General features: G+C 46.0%; 1 protein-coding gene across 1 annotated transcript; it reads right to left on the bottom strand.

Moving 5' to 3' along the window:
• Positions 1-2,521: 2,521 nt before the first annotated feature.
• On the bottom strand, positions 2,522-20,381 carry helb (helicase (DNA) B). Its single transcript, XM_036956616.1, has 14 exons — positions 20,101-20,381; positions 18,952-19,311; positions 17,141-17,373; positions 16,325-16,543; positions 15,346-16,185; positions 13,806-13,983; positions 12,795-12,936; positions 12,376-12,515; positions 12,216-12,300; positions 10,425-10,484; positions 9,058-9,343; positions 8,791-8,949; positions 7,870-8,637; positions 2,522-3,712 (listed from the first exon to the last, which is right to left on the bottom strand). The coding sequence occupies exons 1-14, from the start codon at positions 20,312-20,314 to the stop codon at positions 3,512-3,514; spliced, it is 3,885 nt and encodes a 1,294-aa protein (XP_036812511.1). The 5' UTR covers positions 20,315-20,381; the 3' UTR covers positions 2,522-3,511.
• Between the last annotated feature and the right edge of the window lie 3,046 nt (positions 20,382-23,427).

Here is a 23,427-nt window from a genome sequence, read left to right as displayed (position 1 = left end):
TTATGACCTGTAAAAGTATTTTTGTACAAATTTAATACTTTGGTAGCATGATATTTATCGTCTATGTATAACTTTGGGAATTCCTCCAGCTGTAAACCTTTGTATGGCCGAGAAAAGAGAAACAATAAAAAAAGATTTACAGAGTGGAAAAATAAACAACATGGCTGAGGTGATTTACAGAGTGGAAAAATAAACAACATGGCTGAGGTGATTTACAGAGTGGAAAAATAAACAACATGGCTGAGGTGATTTACAGAGTGGAAAAATAAACAACATGGCTGAGGTGATTTACAGAGTGGAAAAATAAACAACATGGCTGAGGTGATTTACAGAGTGGAAAAATAAACAACATGGCTGAGGTGATTTACAGAGTGGAAAAATAAACAACATGGCTGAGGTGATTTACAGAGTGGAAAAATAAACAACATGGCTGAGGTGATTTACAGAGTGGAAAAATAAACAACATGGCTGAGGTGATTTACAGAGTGGAACAATAAACAACATGGCTGAGGTGATTTACAGAGTGGAAAAACAACAACATGGCTGAGGTGATTTACAGAGTGGAAAAATAAACAACATGGCTGAGGTGATTTAGAGTGGAAAAATAAACAACATGGCTGAGGTGATTTAGAGTGGAAAAATAAACAACATGGCTGAGGTGATTTACAGAGTGGAAAAATAACATGGCTGAGGTGATTTACAGAGTGGGAACAATAACAACAACATGGCTGAGGTGATTTACAGAGTGGAAATATAACATGGCTGAGGTGATTTACAGAGTGGGAACAATAAACAACATGGCTGAGGTGATTTACAGAGTGGAACAATAACAACAACATGGCTGAGGTGATTTACAGAGTGGAAAAATAAACAACAACATGGCTGAGGTGATTTACAGAGTGGAAAAATAAACAACATGGCTGAGTTGATTTACAGAGTGGAAAAATAACATGGCTGAGGTGATTTACAGAGTGGAAAAATAAACAACATGGCTGAGGTGATTTACAGAGTGGGAAGACAACAACATGGCTGAGGTGATTTACAGAGTGGAAAAATAAACAACATGGCTGAGGTGATTTACAGAGTGGAAAAATAAACAACATGGCTGAGGTGATTTACAGAGTGGAAAAATAAACAACATGGCTGAGGTGATTTACAGAGTGGAAAAATAAACAACATGGCTGAGGTGATTTACAGAGTGGAAAAATAAACAACATGGCTGAGGTGATTTACAGAGTGGAAAAATAAACAACATGGCTGAGGTGATTTACAGAGTGGAACAATAAACAACATGGCTGAGGTGATTTACAGAGTGGAAAAACAACAACATGGCTGAGGTGATTTACAGAGTGGAAAAATAAACAACATGGCTGAGGTGATTTAGAGTGGAAAAATAAACAACATGGCTGAGGTGATTTAGAGTGGAAAAATAAACAACATGGCTGAGGTGATTTACAGAGTGGAAAAATAACATGGCTGAGGTGATTTACAGAGTGGGAACAATAACAACAACATGGCTGAGGTGATTTACAGAGTGGAAATATAACATGGCTGAGGTGATTTACAGAGTGGGAACAATAAACAACATGGCTGAGGTGATTTACAGAGTGGAACAATAACAACAACATGGCTGAGGTGATTTACAGAGTGGAAAAATAAACAACAACATGGCTGAGGTGATTTACAGAGTGGAAAAATAAACAACATGGCTGAGTTGATTTACAGAGTGGAAAAATAACATGGCTGAGGTGATTTACAGAGTGGAAAAATAAACAACATGGCTGAGGTGATTTACAGAGTGGGAAGACAACAACATGGCTGAGGTGATTTACAGAGTGGAAAAATAAACAACATGGCTGAGGTGATTTACAGAGTGGGAAGACAACAACATGGCTGAGGTGATTTACAGAGTGGAAAAATAACAACATGGCTGAGGTGATTTACAGAGTGGAAAAATAAACAACATGGCTGAGGTGATTTACAGAGTGGAAAGACAAACAACATGGCTGAGGTGATTTACAGAGTGGAAAGACAACAACATGGCTGAGGTGATTTACAGAGTGGAAAAATAAACAACATGGCTGATTTGATTGCAAACAAACTGATGAAATGATCTCATCTGAGGCTCTTGATCAATAAAATGATACAAGCCCAGATGTATAGCAATTAAAACATTTAAAATAAACAGATAGTAATGCAGTTTCCTGTCTAATGATGGCGCCGGAGGGGATTCCGACCGCAAGGCGCCACAGAGGGAAGTGGGTACGGCCCAGTACATCACTGGGGCCGAGCTTCCTGCCATCCAGGACCTCTATACCAGGCGGTGTCAGAGGAAGGGCCTAAAAATAGACTCCAGCCACCCCAGTCATAGACGGTTCTCTCTGCTACCGCACGGCAAGTGGTACCGGAGCATCAAGTCCAAAAGGCTCCTTAACAGCTCCCACCCAGAAGCCATAAGACTGCTGAACAGTTCATCAACTGGCCACCGGACTATTTACATTGAACCCCCCCCCCCCCCCCCCCCACTAATGCTCCTCTCTATGATCTATGCATAGTCACGTTACCCCTACCTACCTCAATCACCTTGACTACTGCTACTCATTATTATCTATGCATAGTCACGTTACCCCTACCTACCTCAATCACCTCGACTAACCTCTACCCCCCTACACATTGTCTCGGTACCGGTACCCCCTGTATATAACCTCACTATTTTTATTTTATTGCGTTACTTTTAAAAAAACGAGTTTATTTAGTAAATATCATTCTTAACTCTTTAATTAAAATTGCATTATTGGTTATGGGCTTGTAAGTAAGCATTTCATGGTAAGGTCTACACTTGTATTCCGTGCATATGACGTATAAAATAGGATTTGATTAAGATATCCTGGTATCAATGCAGTAGTGGCCATCAATCATAAGATATCCTGGTATCAATGCAGTAGTGGCCATCAATCATAAGATATCCTGGTATCAATGCAGTAGTGGCCATCAATCATAAGATATCCTGGTATCAATGCAGTAGTGGCCATCAATCATAAGATATCCTGGTATCAATGCAGTAGTGGCCATCAATCATAAGATATCCTGGTATCAATGCAGTAGTGGCCATCAATCATAAGATATCCTGGTATCAATGCAGTAGTGGCCATCAATCATAAGATATCCTGGTATCAATGCAGTAGTGGCCATCAATCATAAGATATCCTGGTATCAATGCAGTAGTGGCCATCAATCATAAGATATCCTGGTATCAATGCAGTAGTTGCCATCAATCATAAGATATCCTGGTATCAATGCAGTAGTGGCCATCAATCATAAGATATCCTGGTATCAATGCAGTAGTGGCCATCAATCATAAGATATCCTGGTATCAATGCAGTAGTTGCCATCAATCATAAGATATCCTGGTATCAATGCAGTAGTGGCCATCAATCATAAGATATCCTGGTATCAATGCAGTAGTGGCCATCAATCATAAGATATCCTGGTATCAATGCAGTAGTTGCCATCAATCATAAGATATCCTGGTATCAATGCAGTAGTGGCCATCAATCATAAGATATCCTGGTTTCAATGGGTCAGGGAGAGAAGACATCCAGTCCTGATCGGAGGGTGGACCTTGGAAAAGCCGCTTGCCGTGGGAGGTGGGCGTGCAGAGGGCGAGCTGCTGCAGTCTGGAACAGCCCAGCGGTGATTCGAATGGCTCCACCTGCACAGATGACATAACAACAAGATGGAGTCAGAGAAACGTGATAACTCTTCCCAACTGACTCTCTTAGAATAACTACCTCAGCCACTTCTACTAAAATAACCCCTCCTCCTCCCCACCTCAACCACTTCTACTAAAATAACCCCTCCTCCACTTCTACTAAAATAACCCCTCCTCCTCCTCCTCACCTCAACCACTTCTACTAAAATAACCCCTCCTCCTCCTCCACACCTCAACCACTTCTACTAAAATAACCCCTCCTCCTCCTCCCCACCTCAACCACTTCTACTAAAATAACCCCTCCTCCACTTCTACTAAAATAACCCCTCCTCCTCCCCACCTCAACCACTTCTACTAAAATAACCCCTCCTCCACTTCTACTAAAATAACCCCTCCTCCTCCCCACCTCAACCACTTCTACTAAAATAACCCCTCCTCCACTTCTACTAAAATAACCCCTCCTCCTCCTCCTCCTCCTCACCTCAACCACTTCTACTAAAATAACCCCTCCTCCTCCTCCACACCTCAACCACTTCTACTAAAATAACCCCTCCTCCCCACCTCAACCACTTCTACTAAAATAACCCCTCCTCCACTTCTACTAAAATAACCCCTCCTCCTCCACACCTCAACCACTTCTACTAAAATAACCCCTCCTCCTCCTCCTCACCTCAACCACTTCTACTAAAATAACCCCCCCTCCTCCACACCTCAACCACTTCTACTAAAATAACCCCTCCTCCTCCTCCTCACCTCAACCACTTCTACTAAAATAACCCCTCCTCCTCCACACCTCAACCACTTCTACTAAAATAACCCCTCCTCCTCCTCCTCCTCACCTCAACCACTTCTACTAAAATAACCCCTCCTCCTCCTCCTCACCTCAACCACTTCTACTAAAATAACCCCTCCTCCTCCTTCACACCTCAACCACTTCTACTAAAATAACCCCTCCTCCTCCACACCTCACCTCAACCACTTCTACTAAAATAACCCCTCCTCCACACCTCAACCACTTCTACTAAAATAACCCCTCCTCCTCCTCCTCACCTCAACCACTTCTACTAAAATAACCCCTCCTCCTCCTCCACACCTCAACCACTTCTACTAAAATAACCCCTCCTCCTCCACACCTCAACCACTTCTACTAAAATAACCCCTCCTCCACTTCTACTAAAATAACCCCTCCTCCTCCTCCTCCTCACCTCAACCACTTCTACTAAAATAACCCCTCCTCCTCCTCCACACCTCAACCACTTCTACTAAAATAACCCCTCCTCCACTTCTACTAAAATAACCCCTCCTCCTCCTCCTCCTCCTCACCTCAACCACTTCTACTAAAATAACCCCTCCTCCTCACCTCAACCACTTCTACTAAAATAACCCCTCCTCCTCCTCCTCCTCACCTCAACCACTTCTACTAAAATAACCCCTCCTCCACTTCTACTAAAATAACCCCTCCTCCTCCTCCTCCTCACCTCAACCACTTCTACTAAAATAACCCCTCCTCCTCCTCCACACCTCAACCACTTCTACTAAAATAACCCCTCCTCCTCCTCCTCCTCCTCACCTCAACCACTTCTACTAAAATAACCCCTCCTCCTCACCTCAACCACTTCTACTAAAATAACCCCTCCTCCTCCTCCTCCTCACCTCAACCACTTCTACTAAAATAACCCCTCCTCCACTTCTACTAAAATAACCCCTCCTCCTCCTCCTCCTCACCTCAACCACTTCTACTAAAATAACCCCTCCTCCTCCTCCACACCTCAACCACTTCTACTAAAATAACCCCTCCTCCTCCTCACCTAAACCACTTCTACTAAAATAACCCCTCCTCCTCCTCCACACCTCAACCACTTCTACTAAAATAACCCCTCCTCCTCCACACCTCAACCACTTCTACTAAAATAACCCCTCCTCCACACCTCAACCACTTCTACTAAAATAACCCCTCCTCCTCCTCCTCCACACCTCAACCACTTCTACTAAAATAACCCCTCCTCCACTTCTACTAAAATAACCCCTCCTCCTCCTCCTCATCTCAACCACTTCTACTAAAATAACCCCTCCTCCACTTCTACTAAAATAACCCCTCCTCCTCCTCCACACCTCAACCACTTCTACTAAAATAACCCCCCCTCCTCCTCACCTCAACCACTTCTACTAAAATAACCCCTCCTCCTCCTCCTCCTCACCTCAACCACTTCTACTAAAATAACCCCCCCTCCTCCTCCTCACCTCAACCACTTCTACTAAAATAACCCCTCCTCCTCCACACCTCAACCACTTCTACTAAAATAACCCCTCCTCCACTTCTACTAAAATAACCCCTCCTCCTCCTCCTCACCTCAACCACTTCTACTAAAATAACCCCTCCTCCTCCTCCACACCTCAACCACTTCTACTAAAATAACCCCTCCTCCTCCTCCTCCACACCTCAACCACTTCTACTAAAATAACCCCTCCTCCTCCACACCTCAACCACTTCTACTAAAATAACCCCTCCTCCTCCTCCTCACCTCAACCACTTCTACTAAAATAACCCCTCCTCCTCCTCCACACCTCAACCACTTCTACTAAAATAACCCCTCCTCCTCCTCCTCACCTCAACCACTTCTACTAAAATAACCCCTCCTCCTCCTCCACACCTCAACCACTTCTACTAAAATAACCCCTCCTCCTCCACACCTCCTCCACTTCTACTAAAATAACCCCTCCTCCTCCTCCTCCACACCTCAACCACTTCTACTAAAATAACCCCTCCTCCTCCCCACCTCAACCACTTCTACTAAAATAACCCCCCCTCCTCCACACCTCAACCACTTCTACTAAAATAACCCCTCCTCCTCCACACCTCCTCCACTTCTACTAAAATAACCCCTCCTCCTCCTCCCCACGTCAACCACTTCTACTAAAATAACCCCTCCTCCTCCCCACCTCAACCACTTCTACTAAAATAACCCCTCCTCCTCCTCACCTCAACCACTTCTACTAAAATAACCCCCCCTCCTCCTTCACACCTCAACCACTTCTACTAAAATAACCCCCCCTCCTCCACACCTCAACCACTTCTACTAAAATAACCCCTCCTCCACTTCTACTAAAATAACCCCTCCTCCTCCTCCTCACCTCAACCACTTCTACTAAAATAACCCCTCCTCCTCCACACCTCACCTCAACCACTTCTACTAAAATAACCCCTCCTTCACACCTCAACCACTTCTACTAAAATAACCCCTCCTCCTCCACACCTCAACCACTTCTACTAAAATAACCCCTCCTCCACTTCTACTAAAATAACCCCTCCTCCTCCTCCCCACCTCAACCACTTCTGCTAAAATAACCCCTCCTCCTCCACACCTCAACCACTTCTACTAAAATAACCCCTCCTCCACTTCTACTAAAATAACCCCTCCTCCTCCACACCTCACCTCAACCACTTCTACTAAAATAACCCCTCCTCCTCCTCCACACCTCAACCACTTCTACTAAAATAACCCCTCCTCCTCCTCACCTCAACCACTTCTACTAAAATAACCCCTCCTCCTCCTCCTCACCTCAACCACTTCTACTAAAATAACCCCTCCTCCTCCTCCACACCTCAACCACTTCTACTAAAATAACCCCTCCTCCTCACCTCAACCACTTCTACTAAAATAACCCCTCCTCCTCCTCCTCACCTCAACCACTTCTACTAAAATAACCCCTCCTCCACTTCTACTAAAATAACCCCTCCTCCTCCTCACCTCAACCACTTCTACTAAAATAACCCCTCCTCCTCCACACCTCAACCACTTCTACTAAAATAACCCCTCCTCCTCCTCCTCACCTCAACCACTTCTACTAAAATAACCCCTCCTCCTCACCTCAACCACTTCTACTAAAATAACCCCTCCTCCTCCTCCTCCTCACCTCAACCACTTCTACTAAAATAACCCCTCCTCCTCCTCCTCACCTCAACCACTTCTACTAAAATAACCCCTCCTCCTCCTCCTCCTCCTCACCTCAACCTCTTCACCTAAAATAACCCCTCCTCCTCCACACCACAAATATGTCTTCAGACGTGCCCTAGTCATGTGAGAAAATGTACTGCTTCCACCACAAAAAGCAACTGAAAATCTGCCTGATGAGACGCCAAGTCCTCTTTCTCTTACCTTGATCTGTTTATGAGGAGTTACATTCTGTTTCTCACTGTCAGGACTGAGCGTCCTCTTGGAAGGGGTGCTCTCAACCCCAGACCGAGCAGCTAAATGTGAACCCTTCCCCATGTGTCCATCCTCTACAGCGCTGCTGCTAGCCTCCATCTCGATCCCTTCCTCTTCCTCCTCACACGACCCAGGCTGCTCCTGAGAGGGGTCCTCAGAGCTGCTGTTCATAGGCGACCAGGTATATGCCTGACTGAAAGTGATGTCGTCCATTAGAGAGGTGTCTGAGGCATCTGCCTGAGGAGCTGTTGGAGGCTCATTTCTCCACAGCTTCCTGGGTAGGACCGACGTAGAGTGGGACTGGACACGATTGGCGTGAAGTGGGACTGCTAGGCTGGGCGTAGAAATGAGTCTGGGTGCTGCTATAGGGGTTTTGTAGGGGGTCCTTAGAGACCCGCTAGGTGTCTGTGAGGCCAGAGGAGTGGTCTGTGTAGGCCCGAAGCCTGGGGCTGCCCTGCGAGGTGTGCCCGGCTGTGGTTGGTTCTGGTCTGGTTGGTCCTGCCCCTCAGCCCCAGGCTGGACCAACAGCTCTTTGACCAGGGTTCCCAGCCGGGTGTTACGTGGGATGATGCGTCTCTTGATGGCCGAGGCCATGCCCTCCTGCTTGGCTATGACATATACACGCTTCTGTCCCCGTGTCACAGCCGTGTACACGTGTTTCCACGTCTGGACGCTACCGTTACCCAGCACGTACACAATCGTCTCGGTCTCCGACCCCTGACGCACAGAGAAGGAAGGCACAGTACAACTGAAGAATTCCATCAGAGAAAATGTCTAACTAGTTAGAATCTACTGAACTGCTTAGTTTAAATCATTTTCTCATCAGTTTATGAATGGAGACAGAGAGAATACACACACACACACACACACCTGGAAGGTGTGTATGGTCCTAGCCCAGGCGTGTTGCAGTTTACATTCTCTCTGCAGCTCCCTGAAGGAAACACACAGCATCCGTCCGTCACCATCATCCAGAGTCAAGTACCTCTGCTTCCTGCTCCGCTGTGAGCCCGCCTCCTCCTCTGTCACGTCCTGTCATAGGAGGAGACACAACCCAAGAGCACGGCTCAGCCAATTAGAATTGAGCAGCTTACAGAATAGCCTAAAACACATGTAACTATTGGTCCTCTCGTCTCTCACATGTTTAATGAAGAATATCTCTCCGTTACACAGACGCTCTTTATTCTTCTCTTTAGTTTTCATTTTGTCACCACTTCCGTCTCTCTGTGTGGCCCCGTTCCCTCTCCGTCTCTCCCCTCCGTCCAGACCAGGAAGTCTCCGCTTGGTCCTGTCCGTGTCAGATACGTAGCTGTTCTCCAAGTCCTCTTCTTCGGGAGACACTTCCTTGTTCCTGTCTGTGACGTAGCCGTTCTTTGTACAGCAGACTTTATCTCTCGGCTGGAAATCTAGTCGGTTCTTGTTGTTTCTGAGGTAAAAAGATCGACACATCAAACCCAAATTATTTATCTATCTACAGATAAGGAGGCCAGCTTTGTTTCTAACAGAAACAAACGGGATCTAGGAGACGAGGCAAGTCTCCTCTGCCTCCTCACATTGCACATTCTTCCTTTTTACAACGGGTACAACAGCTCTATCTGGTGGTCCACTCATTACACAGCAGTAGAAACAATATCTCTTCTTACCCCCCCCCCCCCCCCAGTGGCAGAAACGTCATCTCTCCCTACAGCATCTCTTCCTATAGCAGTAGAAACAGCATCTCTCCCTACAGCATCTCTTCCTATAGCAGTAGAAACAGCATCTCTTCCTATAGCAGTAGAAACAGCATCTCTTCCTATAGCAGTAGAAACAGCATCTCTTCCTATAGCAGTAGAAACAGCATCTCTCCCTACAGCATCTCTTCCTATAGCAGTAGAAACAGCATCTCTTCCTATAGCAGTAGAAACAGCATCTCTTCCTATAGCAGTAGAAACAGCGTCTCTCCCTACAGCATCTCTTCCTATTGCAGTAGAAACAGCATCTCTCCCTACAGCATCTCTTCCTATAGCAGTAGAAACAGCATCTCTTCCTATAGCAGTAGAAACAGCAACTCTTCCTATAGCAGTAGAAACAGCATCACTTCCTATAGCAGTAGAAACAGCATCTCTTCCTATAGCAGTAGAAACAGCATAACTTCCTATAGCAGTAGAAACAGCATATCTTCCTATAGCAGTAGACACAGCATCACTTCCTATAGCAGTAGAAACAGCATCTCTTCCTATAGCAGTAGAAACAGCATCACTTCCTATAGCAGTAGAAACAGCATCACTTCCTATAGCAGTAGAAACAGCATCACTTCCTATAGCAGTAGAAACAGCATCACTTCCTATAGCAGTAGAAACAGCATCACTTCCTATAGCAGTAGAAACAGCATCACTTCCTATAGCAGTAGAAACAGCATCACTTCCTATAGCAGTAGAAACAGCATCACTTCCTATTGCAGTAGAAACAGCATCACTTCCTATAGCAGTAGAAACAGCATCACTTCCTATAGCAGTACAGTAACTTACTTGGTACGGTGGTCGCAGTAATGTTTGCAGCAAAGCTCATTGATCAAGACACACTCCTTCCTGAAAAACAAACAGCTACAGTTAAGATACAGGTCTTAATATAGAAAACCTCTCTACTGTCCCTGTAGTATAGAGAACCCCTCTACTGTCCCTATAGTATAGAGAACCCCTCTACTGTCCCTATAGTATAGAGAACCCCTCTACTGTCCCTATAGTATAGAGAACCCCTCTACTGTCCCTATAGTATAGAGAACCCCTCTACTGTCCCTATAGTATAGATAACCCCTCTACTGTCCGTATAGTATAGAGAACCCCTCTACTGTCCCTATAGTATAGAGAACCCCTCTACTGTCCGTATAGTATAGAGAACCCCTCTACTGTCCCTGTAGTATAGAGAACCCCTCTACTGTCCCTATAGTATAGAGAACCCCTCTACTGTCCCTATAGTATAGAGAACCCCTCTACTGTCCCTATAGTATAGAGAACCCCTCTACTGTCCCTATAGTATAGAGAACCCCTCTACTGTCCCTATAGTATAGAGAACCCCTCTACTGTCCCTATAGTATAGAGAACCCCTCTACTGTCCCTGTAGTATAGAGAACCCCTCTACTGTCCCTATAGTATAGAGAACCCCTCTACTGTCCCTATAGTATAGAGAACCCCTCTACTGTCCCTATAGTATAGAGAACCCCTCTACTGTCCCTATAGTATAGAGAACCCCTCTACTGTCCCTATAGTATAGAGAACCCCTCTACTGTCCCTATAGTATAGAGAACCCCTCTACTGTCCCTATAGTATAGAGAACCCCTCTACTGTCCCTGTAGTATAGAGAACCCCTCTACTGTCCCTATAGTATAGAGAACCCCTCTACTGTCCCTATAGTATAGAGAACCCCTCTACTGTCCCTGTAGTATAGAGAACCCCTCTACTGTCCCTATAGTATAGAGAACCCCTCTACTGTCCCTATAGTATAGAGAACCCCTCTACTGTCCCTATAGTATCGATGGTATAGAGAACCCCTCTACTGTCCCTATAGTATAGAGAACCCCTCTACTGTCCCTATAGTATAGAGAATCCCTCTACTGTCCCTATAGTATAGAGAACCCCTCTACTGTCCCTATAGTATAGAGAACCCCTCTACTGTCCCTATAGTATCGATGGTATAGAGAACCCCTCTACTGTCCCTATAGTATCGATGGTATAGAGAACCCCTCTACTGTCCCTATAGTATCGATGGTATAGAGAACCCCTCTACTGTCCCTATAGTATAGATAACCCCTCTACTGGCCCTATAGTATAGAGAACCCCTCTACTGTCCCTATAGTATAGAGAACCCCTCTACTGTCCCTATAGTATAGATAACCCCTCTACTGTCCCTATAGTATAGATAACCCCTCTACTGGCCCTATAGTATAGAGAACCCCTCTACTGTCCCTATAGTATAGAGAACCCCTCTACTGGCCCTATAGTATAGAGAACCCCTCTACTGTCCCTATAGTATAGAGAACCCCTCTACTGTCCCTATAGTATAGATAACCCCTCTACTGTCCCTATAGTATAGATAACCCCTCTACTGGCCCTATAGTATAGATAACCCCTCTACTGGCCCTATAGTATAGAGAACCCCTCTACTGTCCCTATAGTATAGAGAACCCCTCTACTGTCCCTATAGTATAGAGAACCCCTCTACTGTCCCTATAGTATAGAGAACCCCTCTACTGTCCCTATAGTATCTACGGTGTAGATAACCTCTACATGTCTGACCACTCTACTGTGTAATGCGTGTCTTACCGTCTGAAGGCAATGAACTGTGACGTGGCGTCATTCCTCAGTCCTGGAGCTGCTTTCAATAGTAGTTCGATAGCCACCTGAAGGTCTGAAAAACAACATCACATTGTGTTGCATTATATCGGTAGTGTTCTGTGTTCTGTGGAGTCCACGGTGTACTCACCATAGTCAGAGTCGGTGTTGGGCAGCAGGATGAGGATGAACCTCTTGTCTTCAGAGGGCATGGTGTAACTTCCATTCAGATCCAAGATGGCGTCGTAGTGGAGCGGTCTGAAACTACGATTCATCCCCATCTCTGCAATTCTGATTTTTTTTAAAAGGACAGACGCAGGATTTTTATTTTCTCATGGACGGTCATGGCATCAGGACATGACAAAAACAATCTTACAGAATTAGCCATTTCTAAAAAAAATCAAGAAAATTAGTTTAATATATCTGAATTTGCAAAGTTGTATCTAAAGTTTATTCTATCTACATACTGAATTAATTCATGGTTCTTTTTATTTTAAATTATCAAATAGTCACTGTGGTATTTTTACGTTTGTGTGGAAACTAAAAGACAAAAACCAATGTCATATTTACTGTCCGGCGTTGTTGACGATGAGTTGAGACTCAGCTCTGTGATTGGTCCTCATCTCGATGGCCCAATGGGCTCGGCCCAGACTGTGGAACAGGTCGTACAAGGTGTTTCCTGGCTGGATACTGGGCAGCTGACGCACATCACCTAGACAAACAGGCAGACTGTGGAACAGGCCATACAAGGTGTTTCCTGGCTGGATACTGGGTAGCTGACGCACATCACCTAGACAAACAGGCAGACTGTGGAACAGGCCATACAAGGTGTTTCCTGGCTGGATACTGGGCAGCTGACGCACATCACCTAGACAAACAGGCAGACTGTGGAACAGGCCATACAAGGTGTTTCCTGGCTGGATACTGGGCAGCTGACGCACATCACCTAGACAAACAGGCAGACTGTGGAACAGGCCATACAAGGTGTTTCCTGGCTGGATACTGGGCAGCTGACGCACATCACCTAGACAAACAGGCAGACTGTGGAACAGGCCATACAAGGTGTTTCCTGGCTGGATACTGGGCAGCTGACGCACATCACCTAGACAAACAGGCAGACTGTGGAACAGGCCATACAAGGTGTTTCCTGGCTGGATACTGGGCAGCTGACGCACATCACCTAGACAAACAGGCAGACTGTGGAACAGGCCATACAAGGTGTTTCCTGGCTGGATACTGGGCAGCTGACGCACATCACCTAGACAAACAGGCAGACTGTGGAACAGGCCACACAAGGTGTTTCCTGGCTGGATACTGGGCAGCTGACGCACATCACCTAGACAAACAGGCAGACTGTGGAACAGGCCACACAAGGTGTTTCCTGGCTGGATACTGGGCAGCTGACGCACATCACCTAGACAAACAGGCAGACTGTGGAACAGACCATACAAGGTGTTTCCTGGCTGGATACTGGGCAGCTGACGCACATCACCTAGACAAACAGGCAGACTGTGGAACAGGCCATACTTCCTGACGGGCGAACATGTACAGCTTAAACCTGAACTTAAAAAACGAACGTACCCAAGATGACGAACTTCCTGAGCTGTGCGTGTTTGGTGAGCATGGTGAGGACGGAGTGGAGGAGCTGAACACACACCAGACTGCCCTCGTCCACCACCAACACGCGCACAGACGCAAACTTCCACTCCTCAGGAGCCCCGTTGGGGTCTTTCTTGGCCTGCATGAAACTCCACACTACCTGAGAGGGAGGGGTGACGGGGAAGAGTGAACAGGAGGGAGGGGTGACGGGGAAGAGTGAACAGGAGGGAGGGGTGACGGGGAAGAGTGAACAGGAGGGAGGGGTGACGGGGAAGAGTGAACAGGAGGGAGGGGTGACGGGGAAGAGTGAACAGGAGGGAGGGGTGACGGGGAAGAGTGAACAGGAGGGAGGGGTGACGGGGAAGAGTGAACAGGAGGGAGGGGTGACGGGGAAGAGTGAACAGGAGGGAGGGGTGACGGGGAAGAGTGAACAGGAGGGAGGGGTGACGGGGAAGAGTGAACAGGAGGGAGGGGTTAGGTATCTGTGACCTCTGGAAGTGGCACTATGTACAGTCGTGGACAAAAGTTGAGAATGACACAAATATTAATTTCCACAAAGTTTGCTGCTTCAGTATCTTTAGATATTTTTGTCAGATGTTACTATGGAATACTGAAGTATAACTACAAGCATTTCATAAGTGTCAAAGGCTTTTATTGACAATTATAAATTGATGCAAAGAGTCAATATTTGCAGTGTTGACCTTTCTTTTTCAAGACCTCTGCAATCCGCCCTGGCATGCTGTCGATTAACTTCTGGGCCACATCCTGACTGATGGCAGCCCATTCTTGCATAATCAATGCTTGGAGTTTGTCAGAATTGGTGTTTTTTTTTTTGTCCACCCGCCTCTTGAGGATTGACTCGATAAATGATTGATTCGATAAATCGTTGATTTAGGTGCAATCTTACTGGCAATAATATCTTTGCCTGTGAAGCCCTATTTGTGCAAAGCAATAATGACGGCACGTGTTTCCTTGCAGGTAACCATGGTTGACAGAGGAAGAACAATGATTCCAAGCACCACCCTCCTTTTGAAGCTTCCAGTCTGTTATTTGACCTCAATCAGCATGACAGCGTGATCTCTAGTCTTGTCAACACTCACACCTGTGTTAACGAGAGAATCACAAACATGACAGCTGGTCCTTTTGTGGCAGGGCTGAAATGCAGTGGAAATGTTTTTTGGGGGATTCAGTTCATTTGCATGGCAAAGAGGGACTTCGCAATTAATTGCAATTCATCTGATCACTCTTCATAACATTCTAGAGTATATGCAAATTGCCATCATACAAACTGAGGCAGGAGACTTTGTAAAAATGTATATTTGTGTCATTCTCAAAACTTTTGGCCACGACTGTTCAACACATGGCCCTGACTACTGATGTTCAACTGGTTCATTTAGAACAATATGGCCGCCCACGGTGAGTGGGAAAACCTGTTCTGTACCCGGCTAATAGCAGATAGTCAGAACTGGGTCAGAACCATTCTAGAAGTCATTCTAAGGGCAGAACTGTCTCCTGTACCAACCTGGTGCAGGGTGTAGGCCTTGAAGCAGGTCCTCTTGGTGAGCAGAGACGCAGCTCTCCCTGTCGGTGCTGTTAGTAACACCTCGTCCTCTCCCTGTAAAACCCACGACGACGACTTCTTCTTCTCGTCCTTTACCTCCCCCTCTAACTGAGAGAGGAGACTCTTCGACAGGGCTTCTTCCTCCCACGCATCGGCTTCCTCCCACGCCTCAGACCCCAAGGAGTCATTTTCAAAGTCCCAGCATGCCTTCCTGACCTCCTTCTCTGGGCTCTGCTGCAAGGCGGCCTTGAACACCAGACTCACCACCGTTGTCTTACCACAGCCCCCCTTACCGCTGATCACCGTCACTGGATTGAAGCAGATCATCTCTGCTGCACGTACCTGGTCTGGGTCTAAATCTACTGGAGGAGGGCCCTGGTCTGGGTCTAAATCTACTGGAGGGCCCTGGTCTGTAGGGGCTGGTTCAGGTTTGATGTGGTCTGGGACAGAGTATCCGCTGGCTGTTCTAACAGCAGCACTAGTACGGTCGGTCTCTGCAGCGCTGCCATCCATATCACACCTTTCATTCAGCTCATCAGCCTTCCGCTCTGCGTCGGAGTCCACTTCACCTTGATCCTCCCTACTCCCTCCATCCCCTCCCGTCTTCCTCAGCCTCTCCAGAGCTGAAGCAGTCAGCACCTCTATGACATCCAGAGGTATAACCCAGGGCTCTTCCTGCACCAGACAGCGTAGGCACTCAGCTATCCCAGTCTCATAAGAATGCAGGTTCTGCAGCGCCACCTTCTGGCGATCCCGTACCACGACGCCCAGCTCTTTGAGGAAGTGGACTGCGTCCCACACCTGAATGAAAGAACGAAGCGAATTAACTACATTTGAAAATTCAAAATAAATACATATGGAGCTGCCTCAGCCAAACGAACCAACAAACAATACATGAAACACAAAGTGGACAGACGGATTTATTCTGTGTTCCTCGTACCTCCACCTCCATCACGGAGCTACACCCTCTCCTGACCTCGTCACACAGGGTGGGGAGCTCCGTGTAGGTACTGCCCGTCCTGCAGCAGTGGTTCTTCAGAGAGTCGTAGACTCGCAGGGCGTTACGCTGCTTCAGAGGGATCTCTTGGAAGAGTTTACACTCATGGAAGGATCTCAGCTGAGCCTCGCAATGGACCACCTTCAACTCCTTGTACATAACCTAGAGAGAGAGGGGAGTAGGGGAGAGAGGGAGGGGGGAGTAGGGGAGAGAGGGGGAGTAGGGGAGAGGAGGGGAGAGGGAGGAGAGGGGAGAGAAAGGGAAAGAGGGGAGTAGGGGGGAGGGAGGAGAGGGGAGAGAAAGGGAGGGAGGGGGGAGAGGGGAGTAGGGGGAGGGAGGAGAGGGGAGAGGGAGGAGAGGGGAGAGAAAGGGAGGGAGGAGAGGGGAGAGAAAGGGAGGGAGGAGAGGGGAGAGAAAGGGAGGGGGAGTAGGGGAGAGGGAGGAGAGGGGAGAGAGGGAGAGGGGAGTAGGGGGGAGAGAGGGAGAGGGGAGTAGGGGGGAGAGAGGGAGAGGGGAGTAGGGGGGAGGGAGGAGAGGGGAGATAAAGGGAGGGAGGGGGGAGAGAGGAAAAGTGAGAAGCGATTACTCAAGATAATTAATTATTTTCTTATTTGAGTTCATGTCAAAGCGTGCATGGCAGATTGGAGGGATGCGATGTGATACTTCACTGCTGGATTGGTCCGATCGAAGACTACAGAAACTGTTGACAAAGTATGTTAACCAACCACAGTCCACAACCAGCCAGGAGGTTACGCTTACATAGTTAAAGCCCAGCTTCCAGACGTCCGTCTTGATCATCTCCTCTATTTTGGCCAGCAAGCTGAGATCCTCCTCTTCCTCCTCCTCTATCTGTGTAGCACCCTGTGCCGCAGGATGTTTTTGGCTTTTCTTTCCCCGACTCAGGAGCTCTGTGAAGCGCCCTGGCAGTAGGGTAGGCAGGTATCTCATCACATGGGGGTACAGAGAGGCAGCAGTCACGCGCATCCCTGCAACTGACAGACATACCGATGACATGAGCTGTGTTCCAGATACCCATACTAAATGTTAGTATACTGTAAACCAACGGTAACATTTCAGTTGAGCGCGCTACGGCTTCACACGTCTACCGGAAGCTGATGCTGTTGCTATGCAACCTATTGCTAGCTTGTTAGCGTAACAAATTACTAGCTAGACTTCGGGTGTGTTCGTAACTTCGATCTGGGAGTGCCAGAGTGCGCTCTGGCCGTTTGTAAATTCTGGGCGTTGTCAGATTCAACGGGTGTTGAGCGTTGGTAACTAACTGTGCTGCTGGTAACTAACTGTGCTGCTGGCAACTAACTGTGCTGCTGGCAACTAACTGTGCTGCTGGCAACTAACTGTGCTGCTGGCAACTAACTGTGCTGCTGGCAACTAACTGTGCTGCTGGCAACTAACTGTGCTGCTGGTAACTAACTGTGCTGCTGGTAACTAACTGTGCTGCTGGTAACTAACTGTGCTGCTGGCAACAATTGAAATACGTTTTTTTTTTTGCCGATATTGACCGACACATTCAACAGGTGTTGAGCGTTTGTAAATTCATCAGAGAGTGCTCTGAAATCGGAGTAGATAGCCAGAGGGAATTTATAGTAGTAGTAGTAGTAGTATAGTATAGTATGGTATGGTATAGAATGGTATGGTATGGTTAGTATGGTATAGAATGGTATAGTATGGTATGGTATAGAATGGTATGGTATGTTAGTATGGTATAGAATGGTATAGTATGGTATGGTATAGTATGGTATGGTTAGTATGGTATAGAATGGTATAGTATGGAATGGTTAGTATGGTATAGTATGGTATAGTATTGCATGGTTAGTGCGGTATGGTTAGTATGGTATAGAATGGTATAGTATGGTATGGTTAGTATGGTATGGTTAGTATGGTATAGAATGGTATAGTATGGTATGGTTAGTATGGTATAGAATGGTATAGTATGGTATGGTTGGTATGGTATAGAATGGTATAGTATGGTATGGTTAGTATGGTATAGTATAGTTAGTATGGTATAGAATGGTATGGTATGGTTAGTATGGTATAGTATGGTATAGTTAGTATGGTATAGAATGGTATAGTATGGTATGGTTAGTATGGTATAGAATGGTATAGAATGGTATGGTTAGTATGGTATGGTTAGTATGGTATAGAATGGTATGGTTAGTATGGTATAGAATGGTATAGTATGGTATGGTTAGTATGGTTAGTATGGTATAGTATGGTATGGTTAGTATGGTTAGTATGGTATAGTATGGTATAGTATGGTATAGTTAGTATGGTATAGAATGGTATAGTATGGTATGGTTAGTATGGTATAGAATTGTATAGTATAGAATGGTATGGTATGGTTAGTATGGTATAGAATGGTATAGTATAGAATGGTATGGTATGGTTAGTATGGTATAGAATGGTATAGTATGGTATGGTTAGTATGGTATAGAATGGTATAAAATGGTATGGTAGGAGTATTCAAACACAGCTATGGTCTTTACTCACAGCACTTCATATTACCAAAACACATCAGGGTCAAGATGTATCTCTCCCCCACGTCCACCTACCTGAAACAGAGACCAAGGCTTTAATCTGCTGTGCCAAAGCCCTGTGCTGCTCTCCTTCCTCAAACTCAGCCAGAACTTCCTGCAAGTTAGCAAACTCCACCTTCCTTCCCATCGGCAGCCAAGCAAAGAAGGGGACGACAAACTGTGCGTCCACGCCGCAGGCGGTGAGGAACAGAGACAGGACAGAGTGGTCCGGGTCTCCCTGGAGGTCTGAGCGAAGGCGGTAGGCAGGGTAGCCCCGTAGCACCAGCTTGCCCTTGGCAGCGCGGGTCGTGCAGGTAGCCTCCCACCACGGGTCCTTCAGACTGAACCGGCCCATTACTCTGCATCTCTTACCAGACACGCTGTCCAGGAAATCAACTAGAACGGACATGGGATAGAAAATGAAACAATTACACAAGATAGTTAGTTATTGAGCTGACTAACGTTAGCTAGCTAGATCATCAGCATGCATTCATCGTGGTGGATTGTATGATAGTGTTTTGTGGGAGGTGGGTATAATTTGTGGGAACGTTCCAACAGGAATCTGTAACAAAAACTTGGTAAAGTACAAGGTTGGCAACAAACAACGCATACAAAAGTAGCATGATCAATTCACCTAGCTAACTAAATGCCGAACAGGCATCAACTCACCACGTAGCTTATTCTTAATGTTTGTTCGTAGGCTACCAGAGAGAGGACAGATATTTTTACGGAATAAACATGCTGAGTGGAAAAAAACGTAATGAAATAGCCCACCCTCTCTACCCGGTATCTTATTCTGCCGCTATACAACTTTGTATACGTTGTTTTGTTGGCAACCTTGTACTTTAACACGTTTTTGGTTACAGATTCCTCCTGTTGGAACTTTCCCACAAATTATGCCCACCTTTCTGTGGGTGTATTAGTGTCACCAACAAGAGATAAACCAGATTGAACAAACTATATAAATTACAGTAGACTCCTCTCTACAGTAGGAGAAATTACAATCAATACAAGCTCGACCGACAAGAGTGACACTGTCACTGTCCCTTTACACCGAATGATTGGCAACTTGCTTGTTAGATAAATATGCCTAATTTGTTGCAAGTGACAACCCCATTAGCTAGTTAGGTTAACTTCTACATGTGCATTTATCAAAACTATGATGATCTGTCAACGACCACTCACCTTCGTTTCGGCCCGGTACGGAGGAATTAAACACATGTCCTCCTGAACTAACGCTGTCCATCTCTTTCATATCCAGAAAATCCGGCTGTGCATCTTCTTCCTCCTCATCATCTTCCCAATCAGAGTCGTCATTTTCGGGGTTTTTAACCTTCTTTTCGGGTAAAATGTAACCTACTAGGATTCTGTCACCAAGAGGACACCCCGACTGTGACATTTCTGTTTTGTTTTGCTTATTTCGCGCGTCAATTGAATTTGACAGCTGACATAAAAACAAGGAAGTGGCAAAGCGGAAGTGCTTTTGCCTTTTTTCCGAGGCAACCTAAAAAAAAACTATTGTGTGAGCGCCACCTACCGGCCTGGGGGGTAAGGTGCAGCTTGATGAGTCTCATCTGGTTATCATTAGTCTTACCAGATACCACAACATCGTATTTTAAATCATGAATGCCGTTATAGTTGTGAATTACAGTGAAAGCGGACTATAGTTTGTTTACCTACAAATAATTCAAACGAATTCATCCCACATTGTCAATCTTATTTTATTAATAAAAGGCATGAAAAAATGTAAAGTCATCTTACAAAACATAAGTAAAGGGATAGTTACAAAATGACACATTGGTTTCCTTACCCTGTCAGCGGCCTATGGACAAGGTATGACAGCACTTCATGCTTTGGTTTAGTTTCCCACTGTTTCTACATGCTAACATTTTTGCATGAACCCATCATTTTAAATTATCTTTATAAAATGTTTTTATTATAGAAGTACTGTATAAATCATATCCTAATTTTATAAATAAGAAATATAAAATGGAATCTGTCAGCAGATAATAAATACCTTTCTACAAGAATATATTTTTTAGCATAATTTACTGACAACGAAGGACATAGATTGCTTTCATTCAACCATATGAACATCACGTCTCGTCACATACCAGGGCTGGATTTCCTAAAAGCATCGTAGCACTAACTTTAATTCCATTGAAACTAAATGGACGAAAGATGATCATAGTGCTACGATGCTTTTTGGGAAACCAGCCCAGATCCGTACAGTCATTTAGAGAAAGGGAGATTTGAAACCATCTACAGTATCATGTGGCTGAGTGGCCAGGGCCAGGTCATTTAACCAGGGCCAGATCATTTAACCAGGGCCAGATCATTTAACCAGAGCCAGGTCATTTAACCAGAGCCAGGACCAGGTCATTTAACCAGGGCCAGGTCATTTAACCAGGGCCAGGACCAGGTCATTTAACCAGGGCCAGGTCATTTAACCAGGGCCAGATCATTTAACCAGGGCCAGATCATTTAACCAGGACCAGGTCATTTAACCAGGACCAGGTCATTTAACCAGAGCCAGGTCATTTAACCAGGGCCAGATCATTTAACCAGGGCCAGATCATTTAACCAGGGCCAGATCATTTAACCAGGACCAGGTCATTTAACCAGGACCAGGTCATTTAACCAGGACCAGGTCATTTAACCAGGACCAGGTCATTTAACCAGGGCCAGATCATTTAACCAGGGCCAGATCATTTAACCAGAGCCATGTCATTTAACCAGGGCCAGGTCATTTAACCAGGGCCAGGTAATTTAACCAGGGCCAGGTCATTTAACCAGGGCCAGGTCATTTAATCAGGGCCAGGACCAGGTCATTTAACCAGGGCCAGGTCATTTAACCAGGGCCAGATCATTTAACCAGGGCCAGGACCAGGTCATTTAACCAGGGCCAGGTCATTTAACCAGGGCCAGATCATTTAACCAGGGCCAGGACCAGGTCATTTAACCAGGGCCAGGTCATTTAACCAGGGCCAGGACCAGGTCATTTAACCAGGGCCACGTCAATTAACCAGGACCAGGTCATTTAACCAGGACCAGATCATTTAACCAGGACCAGGTCATTTAACCAGGACCAGGTCATTTAACCAGGACCAGGTCATTTAACCAGAGCCAGGACCAGGTCATTTAACCAGGACCAGATCATTTAACCAGGACCAGAAATGACTAAGTCAGATATATGGATAAGTTAACCCTCTCTCTCAGCAGGCTATCTACTGTATGCATGTGTCATTTAGAGTAGTGAAGTTGCCCTAGATGCTGGTCTGGGGTCTGTTTTGTGTTTTTAACCTCTAATGGTTAATTAAGATTAGGATTCGGGAGGGCAAGCAGATCCTAGATCAGCTTTGTCACTCCTGGGTGGTCATGGAGACAGAGAGGAGTTCCTCTGTAGCTTTGTCACTCCTGGGTGGTCATGGAGACAGAGAGTTGTTCCTCTGTAGCTTTGTCACTCCTGGGTGGTCATGGAGACAGAGAGGAGTTCCTCTGTTCTGAGGAGGCCTCTGTTGTACAGATCAATCTTATTCATCATTCTCTGCTTGGCAGGGTTGTCCACTATACTGAGGGAAGAGAAGCTGAGGTCACCTGAAACATAGACAGAACAATTTGAATTAAACCAGTATGTGACTCTGACTCAACATTGGCTGCTGTGTAAAGAAGAAATGATCTCTGAAATCTTAATTTTTATACAACCAGGTTCTAAAGCTAAAACAGTGTTTTTACTTGATCCTTTGACCAGACCTGGATAAACTCCAGGTCCTCGTTACAGTCTATAGGGAGTTAGTCTATAGGTAGTTACAGTCTATAGGTAGTTACAGTCTATAGGTAGTTACAGTCTATAGGTAGTTACAGTCTATAGGTAGTTACAGTCTATAGGTAGTTAGTCTATAGGTAGTTAGTCTATAGGGAGTTATAGTCTATAGGGAGTTATAGTCTATAGGTAGTTATAGTCTATAGGTAGTTACAGTCTATAGGTAGTTATAGTCTATAGGTAGTTATAGTCTATAGGTAGTTAGTCTATAGGTAGGGCCTTGGGCTTAAACCTGGTTAGGTAAGGTGGTGAGGTATAACTCCTGGTCCCAAACATAATACTTGCCTTGAGGGAGGTCTGAGGGGCAGGGAGTAAACCCATTGGCTCTACAGTCTTCACAGCCCAGTCCATTCACCTCAGCTGAACAGCTACATTGGACTGGCCAGCTACCGTAAAGATCCACTGGCTCTCCATTGGTCTGTAGGCTCTGGTCAGCCTCATCAGCCCCTAGCCCTGCTCTTTTCCCAGCCCCCTCCTGTGACAGGTGGCTGCTCCGCTCCCCACTGCCCAGATAGGTGACCTCTGACTGGCTACACTCACAGGGCCCTCCCTGAGCTGGAGCTGGCTGTGGGTTCTCAACAGGATAACTGTGCAGCTCATCATCCTCCACAGGCACACTGGGGCTGGGGTTGGAGCTGGGGCCCTGTCCCATCTGGGCAGGAGAGGCAGGGGGAGCTGGGGCCTCGTCG

This window comes from Oncorhynchus mykiss, chromosome 21 (assembly GCF_013265735.2).
Source record: "Oncorhynchus mykiss isolate Arlee chromosome 21, USDA_OmykA_1.1, whole genome shotgun sequence".
NCBI classification, from domain to species: domain Eukaryota; kingdom Metazoa; phylum Chordata; class Actinopteri; order Salmoniformes; family Salmonidae; genus Oncorhynchus; species Oncorhynchus mykiss.
Note: the sequence above shows the minus strand (reverse complement) of the source record. Positions and strands in the feature narration are given on the sequence as shown.